At 40.3% G+C, this 17,717-nt stretch overlaps 2 protein-coding genes across 7 annotated transcripts in view; one reads left to right on the top strand and one right to left on the bottom strand.

The window, feature by feature from the left end:
• LOC149913096 (uncharacterized) overlaps positions 1–17,717 on the bottom strand; it is a 32,782-nt gene that overhangs the window by 12,311 nt on the left and 2,754 nt on the right. For 4 of the 6 annotated variants that reach the window (XM_090131138.1, XM_090131135.1, XM_090131136.1 and 1 more), the window contains exons 2-4: positions 16,264–16,307; positions 15,756–15,863; positions 1,016–1,172 (exon numbers count right to left, since the gene is read on the bottom strand). In XM_090131138.1, coding sequence (XP_089987264.1) covers positions 1,016–1,172; positions 15,756–15,771 — 173 coding nt within the window. In that variant the 5' untranslated portion in view covers positions 15,772–15,863; positions 16,264–16,307. Of the gene's footprint in view, positions 1–1,015; positions 1,173–15,751; positions 15,864–16,263; positions 16,308–17,717 lie in introns of all 6 variants that reach the window. The other 2 variants (XR_016461538.1, XM_090131137.1) reach the window with 2 other exon arrangements.
• On the top strand, positions 3,935–5,220 carry HSPB3 (heat shock protein family B (small) member 3). The gene has a single exon (XM_090131367.1). The coding sequence runs from the start codon at positions 4,199–4,201 to the stop codon at positions 4,646–4,648; it is 450 nt and encodes a 149-aa protein (XP_089987493.1). The 5' UTR covers positions 3,935–4,198; the 3' UTR covers positions 4,649–5,220.

The following is a 17,717-nucleotide window of genomic DNA, read 5'->3' as shown; positions in this document are numbered from 1 at the left end:
AAACAAGAAACAGTATTTTTCTCACTCTACTGAAATAAATTAAATACAATATAGAAAATTGGTCTTTACCATATGATTTCCATGTGTGTCACTCCAAGTTCCTTTCTCACACACATTTTGTTTCACTGTGTACATTTTTAAAATCACCACAAAGCTTGAACTCCCATACTGGATATAAGAGAGCCAGCAATTCTAAAGGCTGGATAGTTCTACTTTTTCTTAGGTTTCTTAAGCACTGCCAAGTTTAGTGACAACATCCTTTTTGAATAATGTGTGATCACAAGGGGCATCCTTGATGACCTTGGGTAAAATTAATTGCATTACTCTGTCTAAATCCACTTGAATAATTATATCATTGCATTTGAAGTTAACACATCAGCTTTTGCTAGAAGAATTCTTTTTCACTACGTCCTGCAAGATTTCCTTTTTTTTTCCCTTTCAGCGATGACTGAAATTTCAATGTAGTTGGAGTACATCTCTTAGGAAATCAAACATGCAAGAGAATTGCAACAAAGCACTCTATTACACTGAAGTTGTTGTCATGTCCCTGTTTCTTTAAAATGTGCACCAAAAAAATGCTGTTCTCATGACCTCAAGGACATTGTGTTTTTCAGTTTACAATAAATCTCAATCAGGATTTCTGCTTTCTCCATTTTCCATGAGTGCAATATCAATCAAATATTTATTCCCCCCCTTCAAATTTCCAGGAAATAAGCTTATTTTAAATCTTGTGGGCTTCCTTCTTTGTTTTGCCTTCCCATGCCAGTATTTCAGACTGGAGTGAGCAGCTGTTTTCCTGTTTCACCACAAGATGGCGGTGTGACACACTTACAACTAACGCTATTTTTCTCGTGCATAGCTGTTGCAAATTGAGAATGGATGTAATATTTTTCTTTTCTAAAAGTCCAGGGGAAAAAAAAAAAAAAAAAAAAAAAAGATACTGAAGCTATAAACATGTGCTATCAGCAAAAGAAAGCAAGCGTGAAAGTGCAAAGTAACTACTGTAACTACTTGCCTCACTTCAAACCAGTTTTGCACATAGCAGTTCTGCAGTACTTCCCAAATCATTCTGTGGTTTCTTGTGTCATGTAAATCAGGCACGATGTGCTGCTCAGTGTGGTGAGTGACACTAGGCAAGTTGTTCAGATTCACCTCTGTGCTGTGTGACACACCTAGGAAAGAAAATCAGAGAGATGTGAGTTACTGAGCTGGCAATGAAGGACATCCATCCTGCTCACTCCCTGCAATATCCTGCTGATTTTCGTTTTTCCCCTCACTTTTGTGCACTTGCTGTTTCCAAGAGAAGTGTGCCATATCTTCTCTGCAGCCCCATTTGAGGTCTTTGGCCCCTGTTCCAGTGACACCTCTAGGCCCCCACAGACATGGGTGCTGCTTGTGGGCCCACATCATGACTTGTCCCTGTCCCTCCCTGTCACTGCCCCACAGTTTCCCAACACCTGGGACTGCTCTGGATGTCCACTCAGTCTGCCCTAGCTCTTTTTTGGTACTGCTTGGCCACTTCCATCCCTGTCAAGGAGGTGAGAAAGATGGGATCCTGCCTTGAGGTGGCTAATTTACGGAGCATGCAGTACCAACCTTGCACACAAGAGAGCAGGGACGTACTCTTCTGGATGAGGATTTAAAATCAAAGAATCATAGAAGCACAGAATAACAGAATGGTTTAGGTATGAAGTTTGAACTCTCACCACTGTGGGCAGGTTGGCCCCCACCAGCTCAGGATGCCCATGGCCCACCCAGCCTGGCCATGAGTGCCTCCAGGAAAGAGCACCCACAGCTTCTCTGGGCAGCTGTGCCAGTGCCTCACCACCCTCTGAACATCTGCCTAAGATAATCTACCCTCTTTCAATTTAGAACCATTACAGTGGTGTCCTATCATCACTTGCCCTTGTTAAAAATCCCTCCCCAAAATCACCTCAGAAGTCGACTGATATGGATATAAATTGCAGGAGTGGTTGTACAGTGCATACTATACATATTTGGCCTATACATCAGAAGTATTTAAGTGTTGTACTACTGTGTGTGTATTCAAAACTGAAAGCCTGGAAATGTATTCCAAGTTAATGGGATGTTTGTATTTTAGGAGAGAATGTCCTGGTCGATGCACTCTCCTCATTACCAGTGAAGATATGAGAAAGATCGAGGTAATTCCTGAGGCCCACAGTGGAAAACAGAAAAAGAGACTGGAACATACGAGAAACAAGGATGAGAGAGCACAAAGAAGTGAGGCTACATTACCAAAATCTTTCTCAGCCCCTTAGAGTAGTAAAGAATCCTATAAACATTTGTACAGCTTTGCATAAGACATCGATTTAGTGGGGTATTCAAAGCATCTTTCATGCTAATTAGACCAGAAAGACAGTTCCAAATATGCTTAACATAGACATCTGAAAGGCTAACACAACTGTTTCTGGAAACAGATGTAGCTGTCCCACAGTTAGCTGCACTGGAGTTGTTTCTCTTTGCAGCTGAAGTGTGAGTAAAGCTTAACTTTTCTCAGGAGAAAATGGGGAAAATAAAAATAATAATAAAAAGATTAAACAGAGAATGCAGTGTTCCTGCATAGTGCATTTATTAATGAAACGTAAAGCCTAAGTAAAATAAGTCTATCATCAGAGAATTCAGTAGGGATAGCAATAACTTTCGGCAGTTTCTAAAAGTATCATATCACAACCATCACTACACTTGAGGGTTAAATTTTCCTCATCAAGTGAATCACCAGCTTGCAAAACAGAAAACAGCTGCTGAACAGATAATGGGCAACATCCCAGGTTATTTTTATCCCTACATAGGAAACCATATATTAAGAATTGCATTTTTTATTGATTTCTAGAAGACAGTTTGACGAGACAAAAGCCAACAGTTGCACAAAGCAGCATGTCTCGCTTCCTTCTCACAATATTCAAATCAATGAGTGAACATTAAGAAAAGTTATCTTGAATGTTTGACCTACCTCTGAAAATTTCCTTACATTGCAATGCAGCCTTCATGAGTCGAAAATACAACTGCAACCTCAGAACCTTAATTACTGATACATCCAGTATTCCTGCTCTGTTATCGACTCAATACGGAAGTTCATTTGTGATTACTATTCAAGTTCAGCTTCCTAATTCTGCATAAGCCAATCCATTAGCAAACAAATATGGCGTATAAATTGGCTTGTCACTTCCATGATAATCAAAGATGTAAGATTAAAAGAGAGAGCTCTGAAGAACAAAGCCAAACAAGAAGGAATGAAAGTATTCGAGCATCAGTGCAATTTAGGAAAATAATGAAGTTTCTAGGAAACAATAAATTTCAAACGTTCAAGCTGGTAAACCTCAGAAAATTAAAGCTACAGAGACAACATGATAGTATTAAGGACTGGAAGTTTTCTTTATATTCTACTGAAGAAAAGTATCTGCCTTCTGGAAGCTCTGAAGCGTAAGCCTTCAAGCTCCTGGCACTCTAGTCTGATTCTGTGGCATGCTGTGGAAGACTGCTGTGTTTGTAGGTTACTACAATTGCAGATTGTCCTTTGGTCTCCCTAAGCAGGGATGGTTATGTTTCCCTCCTTCCTCCATTGAAGTTGTGCACAAAGCATGTATTTTACTTACGTACAACCTCTGCAATAATATCTAATGCACTTTAATTTATAACTTGACTAACCAAAAATTTACACCAACAGCACAAATGCTGCTGTGAAGTTAATTAAACTTCCTCCCTTAGTATAATGCAAGAACTATATATTTTCATTAGAAGAAATGTGTAGTTAATCTCTATTGCAGTGTATACTTTAGAAAAACTGAATAATTAAATGCTCATTAAAATACCATTTACATTACTTGTCTACTCATTGTTCACAACAACGAAGAGCACTATTACATTCACCAGAGGAGCAGTGTTTTTTTGCTTTTACTGCTTACACATGGAAGCACATATGAAAACTGTTGATGCCACTCAAGACTGAAGCACTATAAATAGTTCTCTGTTGTTAGAGGATAGGAGATGAAACAGGTCTCACAGCGCTGGAGCACAGCATGTCCTATCAAGTGCCTGTGCTCTGCCTGTGCTAAAAGTGAGAGGTGACATCAAGTGATCATTTAGCCTGCGAGCAAGGCACACGCCTGGGGAGACTTTGGTCTAACCGTGGGCTCCCTTAGGCAACACAAACACAGCAACTCGTCTTTCTGCCTCAGCAATGGCAGAAGCTGTTATAAGACACTGGGTGGAAACTCCTGTACGCTATCAAGAGCAGTTTGCTGCCAAGGAGCTGGAAGAACACAAACTGAATCACTGTCTTTATGCTTTGCCAGGACCTTTTACAGCTGCACTGAGCAGAAGAGAGCAAATTACAGAAAGTGCGGATGGGGCCGAGGCAAGTGGCCAGGAAGAAAAAAAGACGGGCTTTCAGGTCTTGCTGGATGTTGTGCAGTTTCGCCCAGAAGATATCATTATTCAGACTTTTGAAGGCTGGCTCCTGATCAAAGCTCAGCATGGACCCAGGATGGATGAGCATGGCTTCATATCCAGAAGCTTTACCAGACAGTACAAACTGCCCGATGGAGTGGAGAACAAAGATTTGTCTGCGCTATTCTGCCATGATGGCATTTTGGTTGTTGAAATGAAGAATTCGGTGGGAATTAAATAGAGTCTTGTCCATTGGTGAGATAAATTTATTCTTAATATCACAAATGGTATTATTCAAGCAATGCTGTGGTGTGTAGAAAACATGTGGCTGTATTAATATTACAGAAAAGGAAAACAATTGTATATATTTTTCAGTATGCTGAATTTGTTGTTTGATGTGAAATGTTAGACCACTTGTCCCCAGCTAAGTATATGCTGAATAGCCAGACTTTTTGAACTGTAGAAAAGTTAGGCTAATCATAGTATGAGAAAAAAAAGGAAAAATACATTTGAAACAACTGAAAATAAAGCATATTTAAGGGTTCATTTAAGAATTTGTATTTCTAAGCAGTAACTATTTGTAATATATGATCATAATCATTAAAGAAGCAATGAACAGGTTGTGAGTTTTATGTAAATCTCATTTACATACCAAAAAAGTGTTTTATAATTTCTTTTAGATTAGTTTCTCCTGCAAAAGCACACACAAAAAAGAAAATTATCAAGAAAAAAAAATCACTGTTCGAATTTATAAACAAATTATCCTTGAGAGAGTACGTTTTAGATGTGTTACATATTTGAAAGTATACAAAATAAACACTGACTACCTTTGTCTGAAAATGCAGTAAGTAGAAATGATATTTTCTGTCAAAGACGAAGGAAATACTGTAAAAGATTTGGGAAGCTGTTTTTGTTTAACGCATTGAGAAATCTGTTAGCAGCTAAAGAAAAAATGTACTGCTTATATAACTCAAAAGGACCAAGCCATTATTTGTGAATCCCTGCTAATAAAAAGACACAACTGGAATATGGATACCTTGATTATTATTCACTGTCTTGTTCATCAATCAGTTGAGTATTTTATTCTTTGTGTTGTTTGGCAATGTAGGCTGACACACCCCAACTATATATTAAAAACTTTTCTGCTAACTTTTCTCTCACACTCTCTATGGGCTCTAAATGGATCCAATTTTAAGGGAAAGAGGGGGAAGGAGTCCTTACTACAGACACGTCTAATTTCTCTCCTTGTTTCTCTCATCTAAAAAGAGTGGTAGAAATTAAAAAAACATCTGTCCACTATACCTACTATCTGTACTTCTCAACCTTTATAAAAATGCTCCATGTGAATTTGCAAGTGCTCAAACATTTGAGAATATCTACAGTTGCAAATTGAACTGTCCCACATATACAGGAGATAAGTTTGACTCCTGTGCTATTAATAGTAGAGGAATGTGGAAAGTGCCAAGTTAAATACAGACTCTTTATGATAGCCATCTGCTTTATGGCCAAATGAAAAACATATTCAAATGAAATTGAATACCAATACAATTTGAAGACTATGAAAAGAATCTCATGAACAAAACTCTGGCTCTCACCAGCTGAGAGTTCTCTCAGTTTTAAACAAAAGCCCAAAGTGTGTACTTCTGCATACATCCATTCATTGGAAAGATTTATGTCATTTAAACTTCAAGGCAATCGAAAACAGTTCACTTAGAAAGTGAACTTAGAAAACAAGGAGTCAAATTTCTTGTGTTTTATTTCGTATTTGTACTAACATGAAATTCATACAAAAAAAAAAAAAAACGAGCAATTATTTTGTTGTTGTTGTTGTTTTAGTAAAAGTCAGAAACAGCTGACTTCAGTTTTCTACAAAATTAGGCTTAAAATAAAATCATATGTCCCTATATTTTCATTCAATCCACAATTCTACCTTATATTGTCTGTGTTTAATTTGTGTATTAAGGTAACAAAAAGACAATCATATTAGAAAACTAGGTCTATATTTAAATGCTTCTGAGTCAAGAAGATTCCTCAGCCAGGAATCCTATGGAATGCATAGCATGGATTAAATGAATTCTAAATGCAGGTCTAGATTTAAATTTTGCACAACTTTATAAAAGCTCACATGTTCAGAGCCATTGTTTCCATATCACCTTACGGCACAACTGTTGGGCTGCAGCTCAAAGCAACCAGTTAGTAAACTGCTTTGGTGGCTTTTGTTTACAGAGAATTTTGTATATTTGATCATTTAAAATCACAGACATATAAAAATGACTCAGCTTGTGGTGCTGGTATTTATAGCCTTAGAGATTTTTTTAAAAGCATTTTTGAAAGAAACAAAAACACATAACTGACTTAATTATTTTAAATTAGATCATGATTAAACTACTGGAAACTTGGCAAGTAGTTGGATGAGAGACAGCCAAAATCGCACCGTTTGCTCTCTGTGTGTAAATGCCACGGTTACACACAGCTCTGCTCATGTTTGCCTGTCTCACAAAACAAGAGAACATTTGACGTTTGCCTGCTTCTGTTGTCTCTCCACATCACTCTGAGTCCAATTCTGTACTTGCTGATGACACACTGTCCATCCAAACCCAGAGGAAAGTCTGACCCAAATGCATGAAGGTTTGTACATAGCCATGTTTCATCTTCTTCATGAATGTGCAAGTCCATTCTCCCTCATGTGTGGGAAAAGCAGCAGAATGACAAACTGACACTATGCTGTAATACAGACTGGACCCTAACTCCCATAATACAAAGCAGAGGGAAGTGTTTCTGTCATTTGTTTAGCTTATTGAAAGCTTTGGGACAAATGATTTCTATACGTTTGCCAGAACAGCCTCTAAGTTCCTGGCAGAGCTCTTTCTTCTGAATTGTCTGTGAGGAACTGTTTCCATTCATCAAATCTGATGTATGACTTTAATAATTTGATTACAACTGAATGCTAACATCAAGGAGAGAGATGTAAATACTGTTCATGGACAGTGAACAGTGAAATTTGTACACAGCAGAAAGATTGCAGAACAGTTACAGCTTATGGCAGATTTAAGGCACACTGATTTTATTAAATTAAGGACCCTGATACCGGCTATCTGCAAAAACCTGGCCCAGAATAACCAATATAGGCTGTTGCAAGCAGTGCAGAGCAATTTACTGAGCATTCTCTGCTTCCATCAAGTGAAGGATTACCTCTGTAATTGATTGGGCTGTCCTTTCAAAATGAGTCAAGATGATTTCATGCATGTATCTAATCATTGTGAGAAATGCTCTCCTAGAAGAAAATGTCTCAGTATCAGCACAGGTTGCCAAAATCAAGGTCACAAACACATTTCTGGGTGACCCCTGTGAGCAAAAAGCCCACAGATGTCTTGGGCTTTCAGGAATCACCTTGCCTTTTTATAGAATCTGCCTTTTCCAAGGCATGTGAGACAACGCTGCACATCCCAATACTTGCAGTGCAGGGAATTGAGGCTGACATGGCACTCATCATCCACTCAATCACAAGTCAGCTACAGCTCTCAATATTAGAAGAGAGGAAAAGAAACCCCCATGGTACTGTGGTAACAAAATTCCCTTTAAAAGGAACAGGCCTTTCATTCCTTACTCAGTTCAGAGCTGGAAATATGCTTTTTATCAGAGTAACACAAAATTTATCTTTTAATGGGAGTGGAAGAATTTCCAAAAAATATGAAGTGTGCCTTCTCATTTGAAAGAGACACTTGCTTTAGTCTTACTGACTGCTATGCATAATGTCTGGCTCCGGTCATCCAGAGGACAGTATCTCAGCAGCCTTACTCTGAAAGAAGGGGGGAAGTCTGAGGGCTAGACCTGTGCCTTACATCTGAGAAACCTGAGCTGGATGTACCCACGTTAACTTTGGGGCCAGTCTTTGCCAACCCAAGTCCAGAAAGCTTGGATCATCCATTGCTGTGCACAAACTGCAAACAACAAATAAATAAAATCCCTCATTTTAAATATTGTCATGGCTGAAGAGACAGGTGAAGCATGGTAGTACAACTTAGGACCCCCATTCAGGTTGCCGCTAGGTCAGGGGTTTCAGCTCTCTGCTCCACTGTGGGTTGCAGCTTTACCACAATTCCCACCAGTCACTGAAATGTCTTCCTCAGCCCTTTAAAATGTTAATTAAAATTACAGAAGTCATGTATTTCTCACATACACAACCACACAGTAATAATGCTGATGATCATATTTTCAGGGGAAAATATGTCCAGTAGCCACTTCCACAAGCAGAACTGATACAAGGAGAGAATCATTTACAGTTTTTCCTGACTTCTTCTGTGTGCTTACTGTACTTTGGGCTGACATTGGTGAGCAGCCCTGCTCTGCTGATGAAGCATGCCATTCCTCAGCCCTGTAAACCACTATAGTAACAGCAGTGGGGAGCTCTGCACACAAAGAGGAGACAGAAAACTGTAGAACATAGTGGGCCCCAGAAGTTCACCAGAGGTGGGTTCAATGAGGAATAAGGAGCAGGAAAAGCCCTCCAGTTAATTTGAAATATATATTTACATATTTTAATATTTTAAGGTATATTTCAACTTTCTGTGAGAAAAATCTGACTTTTTAAAAAAAGTGCATCTTTAATGTGAAGAAAGGCATTTTGAATTGGCTTTAACAAATTTAGGTTATGAATAGAACTGGAATGAGAGAATAAGACATCCACTATCTTCAGCCATGTTTCTTTCCAATTGCACATTCTGATAATTTTTCCATCCATTAATTCTCCCTCCCTCAGGTAATCGGGGATACCATAGCACAATCTCCAGAGGTTTTTGCTTAAGTAGAGCTGTATGGCATTGGGGTTACAGTGTGACTGCCCTATCTAAACCAGCCACCCTGAAGTTATTGCTACAGACATAACCTCACCATTGCAAGCTGGTTTGCCAGCTTACAGTAAAGCAGAAAACATGCGCAGCTGTCCTTCCCAGTTCTGCTTAGAGGAGCTTTGATTCAAAGCAACGTATTCACACAGGTGCCACTACACAGCCGACAGGGCCATCTAGTGTCTAGCTCTCTCACGATGACACCACTGCTCAGAGAGCTAATTGAGATATCCCAACAGGATTCTACAGATGGAAGAGCTGGGGAAACACGACACCAAATCAGCCAGCTGGTGCCATTTGGAGACAGCTGACACACCACAGCGTTCAGTGTTAGTGCTGCCTCACATTTGTGTGACTTTGACCAAGAGGCAGGACAGGATGAGAAGATATTTTGAGGTTGACTGGCAATAATTACTTTAATATGTTTCCATTTGCCATTTTCGGAAGATGATCTGCTCTCTTCTTTTCCTGGATGCTTAGAGCTAAGTGCTCTGCAGATGCTGCAGCAAGTACTAGAAGCAGATAGAGCTTTTGTGGAATGTTAGGTTTCAATAAATCTGTGTCTTAACTAACAGACTTAGTGAGACTGAATCTGGAATACTGTGTCCAATTCTGGGCCCCTCAGTTCAAGAAGGACAGGGAACTGCTTGAGAAAGTCCAGTGCAGAGACACAAAGATGATGGAGTGGAACACCTCCCTTATGAGGAAGGGCTGAGGGAGCTGGGTCTCTAGCTTGGAGGAGACTGAGGGATGACCTCATTAATTTTTATGAATATGTAAAGGATGAGAGCCAGGAGGATGGAGCCAGACTATTCTCAGTGACATCCACCGATAGGACGAGGGGGCAATGGGTGCAAGCTGGAACATAGCTTCCACATAAACATGTGAAAAACCTTCTTCATGGTGAGGGCAACAGAACACTGGAACAGAGAGGTTGCGGGGTCTCCTTCTCTGGAGACATTCCAAACCCACTTGGATGCATTCCTGTGTGACCTGATCCAGGTGCTTTCGCTCCAGAACGGGATTGGACTGGGTGATCTTTCAAGGTCCCCTCCAATCCCTGACATTCTGTGATTCTGTTAAATTTATCATTTTGAAAATATCAAAGTGAAACTGCCTCAGCAATTTGAGACTTACTACTTACATCTTTAATATAGGAAAATCATCACATCAGTCAAATTTCAGTGCTGATTTCCGTCAAACAGCACCTTCTGATATTGATGATTAGTTCTACCATTTACAGTAGCTTCCTTGCGTGTGCACATGGAACAGATGCATTTCTTTATACACACAGGAAACCCTTGGAAAAATGAAGGCATTTTTTACATAATCTCATTTTTGAAAGATGTTAATGGAGAACTTGGAACTTCAGCCTGAAGTGGTTACAGTGTGGATGCAATCAGTGTTTCCAAATTCATATGCTAAAGGTCAGAATGATCAATGGTGATCTCCAGTGTGATACCCTGAACAGTTGACTCCACATAATCTCACCTGCTTATTTCCTCATTGCTCATAATGTTTGAGGATGAACATTTATTTAAAGACTTCAGATGTTTTAAAAACCCATCACTCACTTTCCTAAATTATCCGAGTCTTAGGCACAAAAAGAAAGTCTACAGGGAGTGGAAGCAGGAATGGGTTACCTGGCAGACTACAAAGAAATCAGGTTAGGAAAGCTAAAACCCAGATAGAAATGAATCTAGCCAGCGACCTAAAGGGGAACACAAATAAATTCTACAGATATATATATATCGGTGATAAAAGGAAGGTCAGGGAAGATGTGGGCCTCCTCTGGAAGGAAACTGGATACCTGGTCATGAGGGATACGGAGAAAGCTGAGGTGCTCAGTGACTTCTTTGCCTCAGTCTTTATTGGCAAGGTGTCTAGCTGTACCACCTAATCTGCAGAAAGCAAAGTTAAGAACTACCCACTGTACATGAAGATCAGGTTCAAGACCATCTAAAGAATCTGAAAGTGCACAAATCCATGGGATCCAATGACAGCCATCCACAGGCTCTGAAGGAACTGGCAAGTTAACCACTATCAATCACATCTGAAAGGTCATGGCAGTCTGCTGAAGTTTCCACTGACTGGAAAAGGAGAAACATAACCTCCATTTTAAAGTAGGGAAAAAAAGAAGATCCAGGGAACTGCAGACCAGTTTCTCCTCTGTGCCTGGCAAGATCATGAAGCAGATCCCCTTGAGGGCCTTACTAAGGCACATGGAAAATAAAGATGAAGTGATTGAAGTGATTGGTGGTAACCAACATGGCTTCACCAAGGGCAAGTCGAGTCTGACAAACTTGGTGGCCTTTTATGATGGAGTTACAGAATCGGTGGATGAAGGAAGAGCAGCTGATGTCATCTACCTGGGCTTGTGTAAGGTGTTTGACACTGTCCCGCATGACATCCCTGTTGCCAAACTGGAGAAAAATGGATCTGATGGATGGACTACACACTGGATAATGAATTGGCTGGATGGTGGCACTTGGAGAGTAGCAGTTAACAGCTCAATATCCAAGTTGAGGTCAGTGATGAGTGGTGTTCCTCAGGGATCAGTGCTGGGACCAGTGCTGTTTAACATATTTGCAGGCAACATGGACTGTGGGATCGAGTGAATCCTCAGCAAATTTGCAGATGACAACAAACTAAGTGGTGCAGTTAACACACTAGTGGGAAAGGATGCCATCCGGAGAGACCTGGACAGGCTTGAGAGATGAGCCCATGCCAACCTCACAAAGTTCAGCAATGCCAGGTGCAAGATCCTGCACCTGGACTGGGGCAATCCCAAGCTCAAATACAGGCTGCGTGGAGAATGGCTTGAGAGCAGCTATGAGAAGAAGGATTTGGGGGGTGTCAGTTGATGAAATCTCAGTATGAGCTGGCAGTGTGTGTTTGCAACCCAGAAGGCCATATCCTGGGTTGCATCAAGATAGGACCAGAATGTTGAGGGAGGTGATTCTGTCCCTGTACACTGCTCTCATGGGACCCCACCTGGGGTACTGTGTCCAGTAGAGGCCCAGATTGGAGCCCCTACACAAGAAGAATGTGTTGGAGCAGGCCCAGAGGAGAGCTGCAAAGATGTTCAGAAGATTGGAGTATCACAGGATGAGAGAGTTGGGACTCTTCAGCTTGGAGAAGGCTTTGGAGGGTCCTTATAGCAGCTTTCCAGTACACAAAGGGGCCTACAGGAAAGCTAGGGAGGGACTTTTATAAGGGCAAGTAGAGACAGGAAATGAGGGGAAATGATTTTAAACTGGAAGAGGTAGATTTAGACTAGAGAGCCCTGAGAACCCAGAAGTTGTTGTTTTCAACCACTGAGCTTCTAAGAAATCCTCATCTCTCGAGCTAACACAGACAACAAGAACATTTATCCCATCTATCCCAGTCTTTCTCCATACTGCATATCCTCAGTATGACAATCCTTTGTTTTTTTAGCTCAAAGCTTGCTTCCTGAGGTATTTCTTGTGATAAGACTATAGCTGATTTATTGAGGAGGCAAGTGATGGGTGCTACCGTGTGACAATCAACATCACTTTGTGGACATTTGAAAGCAACTTCCTCCAGATCTGTTTGCCTCCAGAAGAGAGTGCTCAAGAGTGTTTACTGTCTGTGACTAAATAGTTCCAGATTGGTTTGGGAAAACTGGGGAATTATACCATCATGCCCTGTGAAAAACAGGATGCAGGTGGGCATTCTTGCTCCGTCTTATCTGCTGGCAAGGCCTGGAAGATGGAAACAAAGGAGTTTCTGCTGAGATCTCAAAGACAGAAGCTGCCACTTCAAGGAGAGCTGACTCAACCAGTTTGGATTTGAGTTGTCACTCCAAAGAGAGCTGACTCGACCACTTTGGTCTTATAAATAAGTTGGTACTTATTGAAAATGGTTGTCGTCATCAACGGAACAACAATGCCCAACGACCCACCACTACTGAGGATCGACGACTGAACTATGAACCACACTGGTGGTGACTATCTCCCTCTTGCTTCCTACAAAGACTCCTTGCTTTTATTTCCTATCTTTTCCATCACCTTCTCCCTTTCCCCATTTCCCCGATTAAGATTTGTAATAAACTGGTTGGACAAACATTTGAACTGTTGTTTCTTACATCTCACGCCAGGTATACATATATCAAAGAACCTCCTCTCCCTCCTATAAATTGGAGTGAGACACTCAGGAAGAAAGACAAAGTAAAATTCCTTTGAAGACGTGATATCAGTGTCACTTAAATTTAATGTCACTGCTTCCTGCTAGCAGAATATGCTGTCTTGGACTAAAAGCAAGTGCTAAGGGAATGGAAAATACCTCTGCTTGATGCCAACTGCTGGTTGCCTGAGTTAGTGAGAACTTCCTTTGGTTTCAGGCTAAGACAGAGGAATCATTCTCAAGGTTTCACAGTGGCCAGGGAAAATCCACAAACATGTAAGGTTAAATTTAAACTCATCCATCCTTATCAATGGAGAGGTACAACTGAAGAGCTGCTGGTGATTCTAGCTCTACTTTCTCATGCCGGCCTCTGCCAGCCACCTTCCTGCACAGCACCAGAGCAACTTCAGTTCAATGGACCCAAATCTCACAGAACTCAGTGGCACTTATTTTCCCAAGTTAAATGCCTGTTGGGAGTGTCCAGGGTTAGCAGAGGTGCAGAACCCTATGAGGAGAAAGTCCTCTGTCCTTTACCATGAATGAATGTTCAATTCTTCCTTCTTGCTATGCTACACTTAAATTATTGTTTACAATAGTTCTACCGCTGAAGTCATTCTATTTTCATGTCACATTTATATGACACAGAAACATAACATACCATAACATAATGCTGGCTTTACCTGGATTTCCATGCCTGTCACCCATTTCATGGCTCAGAGTCTTGTTTTTTTATAAAATCTTTGTTACATAGTGGGTATTAGATTGCAATATACTAAGACAAACATTACTTCTCAAAGACTTGTGCAGTCTGGGCTAATGCCCCCAATGCCACAGCATCGAAAGACTCATACATACTGGATTTATCTTGAAAGCATATTTGCATTTTGGTAAGAACAAAAAAAAATTTGGTTATCCCTGCAAACAGAGAGCAAAGACAGACATGTATTCCAAGCAAAATCAAATGCAGGACTAAGAATTTACCCACAGAAGTCATCTTTTAAGCAGCCAGAGGCAAATAAGCCTCTCAATTTTCTGCTCAATTATCTCTCATTTTACACAACCTAATTTAAGAAAAAAAGAAAAGAGAAAAGAGAAGTTACACAATTTCTGATGAACTTATGTTACTGTTTGAAAAAACTGTTTTATTTTCTCCTAAATTCCACCATATATTTTTCCTAAATTCTACAGCATGGTATTAAGTGTCTTCATTTCTCTTAGAACGATGACTTGTGTTTAAAATCATTTCGTGCCCTCTAGTGGCAGCTCTATTTGGCAATGGCTGATCTGGGAAGTCTCTCTGCCTGCTTCCAGCTAGATGTTGCAGTCACAGATGAAGTAGAAAATGAAAGAAACCCATTTCATATACATTTTTAAAGTGACATTTACTATCCATTTCCACAGTTACAAAAAATTGAAGTCATTTCTAGTTATGAAAGATAGTACTTCTGGCAAAGTAAAATCATAGAATCACAGAATCATAGAATGGCTTGGGTTGGAAGGAATTTCAAGGATTATCAACTCCATCCCCCATGCCACTTAAAACCATTTCCCTTTGTCCTGCAATTATTTATCCTTGTAGAGAGTTTGTAGTTCATAAACTATAAACTCCCGTTTGTAGGCTCCTTTTAGGTACTAAAAGGCTGCAATGAGGTCACCCCACAGCCTTCTTTTCTCCAGGCTGAACAAACCCAGCTCCCTCAGCCTGTCTTCCTAGGGGAGGTGCTCCAGACCCCTGATAATCTCTGTGGCTCTCCTCTGGACCCTCTCCAACAGCTCCCTGTCTTTTTTGCACTGGGGGCTCCACATTTGGACGCAGTACTCCAGATGGGGCCTCACAAGACCAGAGTAGAGGGGGACAATCACCTCCCTGTCCCTGCTGGCCACCCCTCTTTTGATGGAGCCCAAGATACCATTTGCTTTCTGAGCTACAAGAGCACCAGCTTGTTCATGTGAAGTTTTTCATCCATCAGGACGCCTAGGTCCTTCTCTGCAGGGCTGCTCTCAAGGACTTCCTGTCTATATGAATGCTTGGGATTCCTCCGGCCCAAGTGCAAAACCTTGCACTTTGCTGTGCAGAGCCTCATTTGATTCGCCTGGGCCCACCTTTCAAGTCTGTTGTGGTCCCTCTGAGTGACATCCCTTCCTTCCATTCAACTGCACCACTCAGCTTGGTGTCATCAGCAAACTTGCTGAGGGTGCACTCAATTCCATCATCGATGTCACTGGTAAAGATGTTACAAAGCACTGTCCCAGAACAGTCCCCTGGAGGACACCACTCATTACTGGCCTCCACCTGGTCATAGAACCATTGATCACCACCCTTTTTCTGTGCCTTTCAACCAATTCCTTACCTACCAGGTGGTTCACCCATCAAGTCCACGTCTGCAATTTGAAGATTAGGATGCGGTGGGCACCATGTCAAGGGCCTTGCACGTCCATGTAAATGACATCATCTAAAATCATCTAAAGATGAAACATAAATAGCAACAATAAAAATACACTCTGTAGGCATTTGACTGAGTTTGCCCTCGGAAATGATATTTGGCCTATTTGTATACATTTCCTACCACAAAGCACTATCCTGTGTGTTTCCTATTAGGCACTACACAATAATCAGACACATAATTTTTCCAGGGTGGAATTCTTATAATGGTAAAAGTGAAAAGGCTAAATACTACCAGAGCTTCATCTTCGTTCCTGTGTTTTCATTCCTAAAGGAACAAAGTGATAGCACAGAGGAAAATCAACAAAAGAAAGAAAGAAATATTTGAAAGTTTTGAGGAAAAAATACATTTGGGTTGATACATACACATTTTTTGGTTGTAGGGTACATTTTTAAAGAAGGATAGCTTAATATTCTTACCTTCTCCTTCATGTTCTCAAATGGTTGATAATAAGCTTCTACACCTGAGAAGAAATTGAATTACAATGCTTCATACACTTCTTTCAGCACAGATTATCAGGAGTCTTGAGATGCTCAATTCCAAATGAAAACAACAAATTAACCCACAGTTAGACATTGCATATTTTCTTTTTCACCTCCAAAGTTACAGACTCCTAAGAGCATGCAGTCCTCTTCACTGAGTTATGTGTTCTGAGCTCAGTTGAATCAGAATAACATAAAGACATTCACTTTGACTTTGAAAATTTAATTCAGATTGAACATGGTAGAAATTCTCAATCAAGCAAAGCATTCAGATACATGTTTCAGGCAGATAAAATGCCATAAATCAGTATGTGTGATTCTGATTTAGAATCCCTTCTCTCTGATCAAGAAAAAAAGCTCAATACATCCAGCTTTTCTACTTAGCAGTACAGGTGGTTACTGAGGACCTCAGAAGCTGGCATTTTCAAACTTTCAAAAATATTTATCATGGTTTCTAATTTTGCAGGTTAGTTTTCTGGAAAACAATGTTTTGTTGCTGTTGTTTTGTTTTGTTTTTTAAACATTGATTTTAAAACCCGCAACAGTGTGCCTGCACAGAACTGCTGCCAGAGCTGACTCACTGATGGAAGACAAATAGAAAATGTAATTTCATGACAGTTATTGTTTTAAGTTCTCCTAGCAGTTTTGTCACTAGGGAAATAGTTTTTCCTTTCACATTTTTGCCTTATTGTTTGTTTAAACCCTGAAAAGCCATGACAATTTCATGTAGCTTAGTTTTGGTTAATGTCAGAGAGCTGAAAAACTGTAGAGAATAACATGTAAGAAACATTATTTTTATTAGCTTTACAGACTTTATGTCTTCAAAACCTAACTGTGTCAGTTTTGGCACTTTCTGAAGTTGATACTTTTGCTTGTGTTCATTTAAGTAACAAATAATGAGCCAGAAGCTATTAAGAAAAAAGCAGTGGGTGGATATAGGAGAATGCAGGACAGCTCTCCATAACTGGGCACACTGAAGTAAAGTTTGACCCCCTCCCATGCCTTCCCTTCCCCCTTCCCTTCCAGGGACAGAGGCAGCCTTCCCGATACTGAATGCACAGCTCCTCTCCACTTGGGGCAGCAAAATCCAATTCCTCTGCTGGTTTTGCGGTGGGGAGAGGCATTTCTCTGTCACTCCAGGCTGCTCAATGAAGGCAAATTTAAAACCATCTATCTACACATGACCTACTCGAGTAGGTCAGCATTATTTCCAGTACTGATCAAATTATGTAGAAAAAAAAAATTCAGAGAAAACAACAATAACAGCTAAGAGAATTGAAAATTAAGATGAAAATGAAGTTTAGGAGAGAAATAGAATAAGATGCAGTAAAACACATACAAAACAATGGTATAGAACAGGCAAATCAGGAACTATTTTCCTGTAGTTCAAC

Source organism: Phasianus colchicus, chromosome Z, assembly GCF_987193195.1.
Source record: "Phasianus colchicus chromosome Z, bPhaCol1.hap1.1, whole genome shotgun sequence".
Classification (NCBI taxonomy): domain Eukaryota; kingdom Metazoa; phylum Chordata; class Aves; order Galliformes; family Phasianidae; genus Phasianus; species Phasianus colchicus.
The sequence above is the reverse complement of the archived record's forward strand: the minus strand, read 5'-3'. Positions and strand labels throughout refer to the sequence as shown.

What these genes read in the sequence shown, in the direction of transcription:
- HSPB3 (XM_090131367.1), top strand. Translation starts at nt 4,199, where the DNA reads ATGGCAGAAGCTGTTATAAGACACTGGGTGGAAACTCCTGTACGCTAT.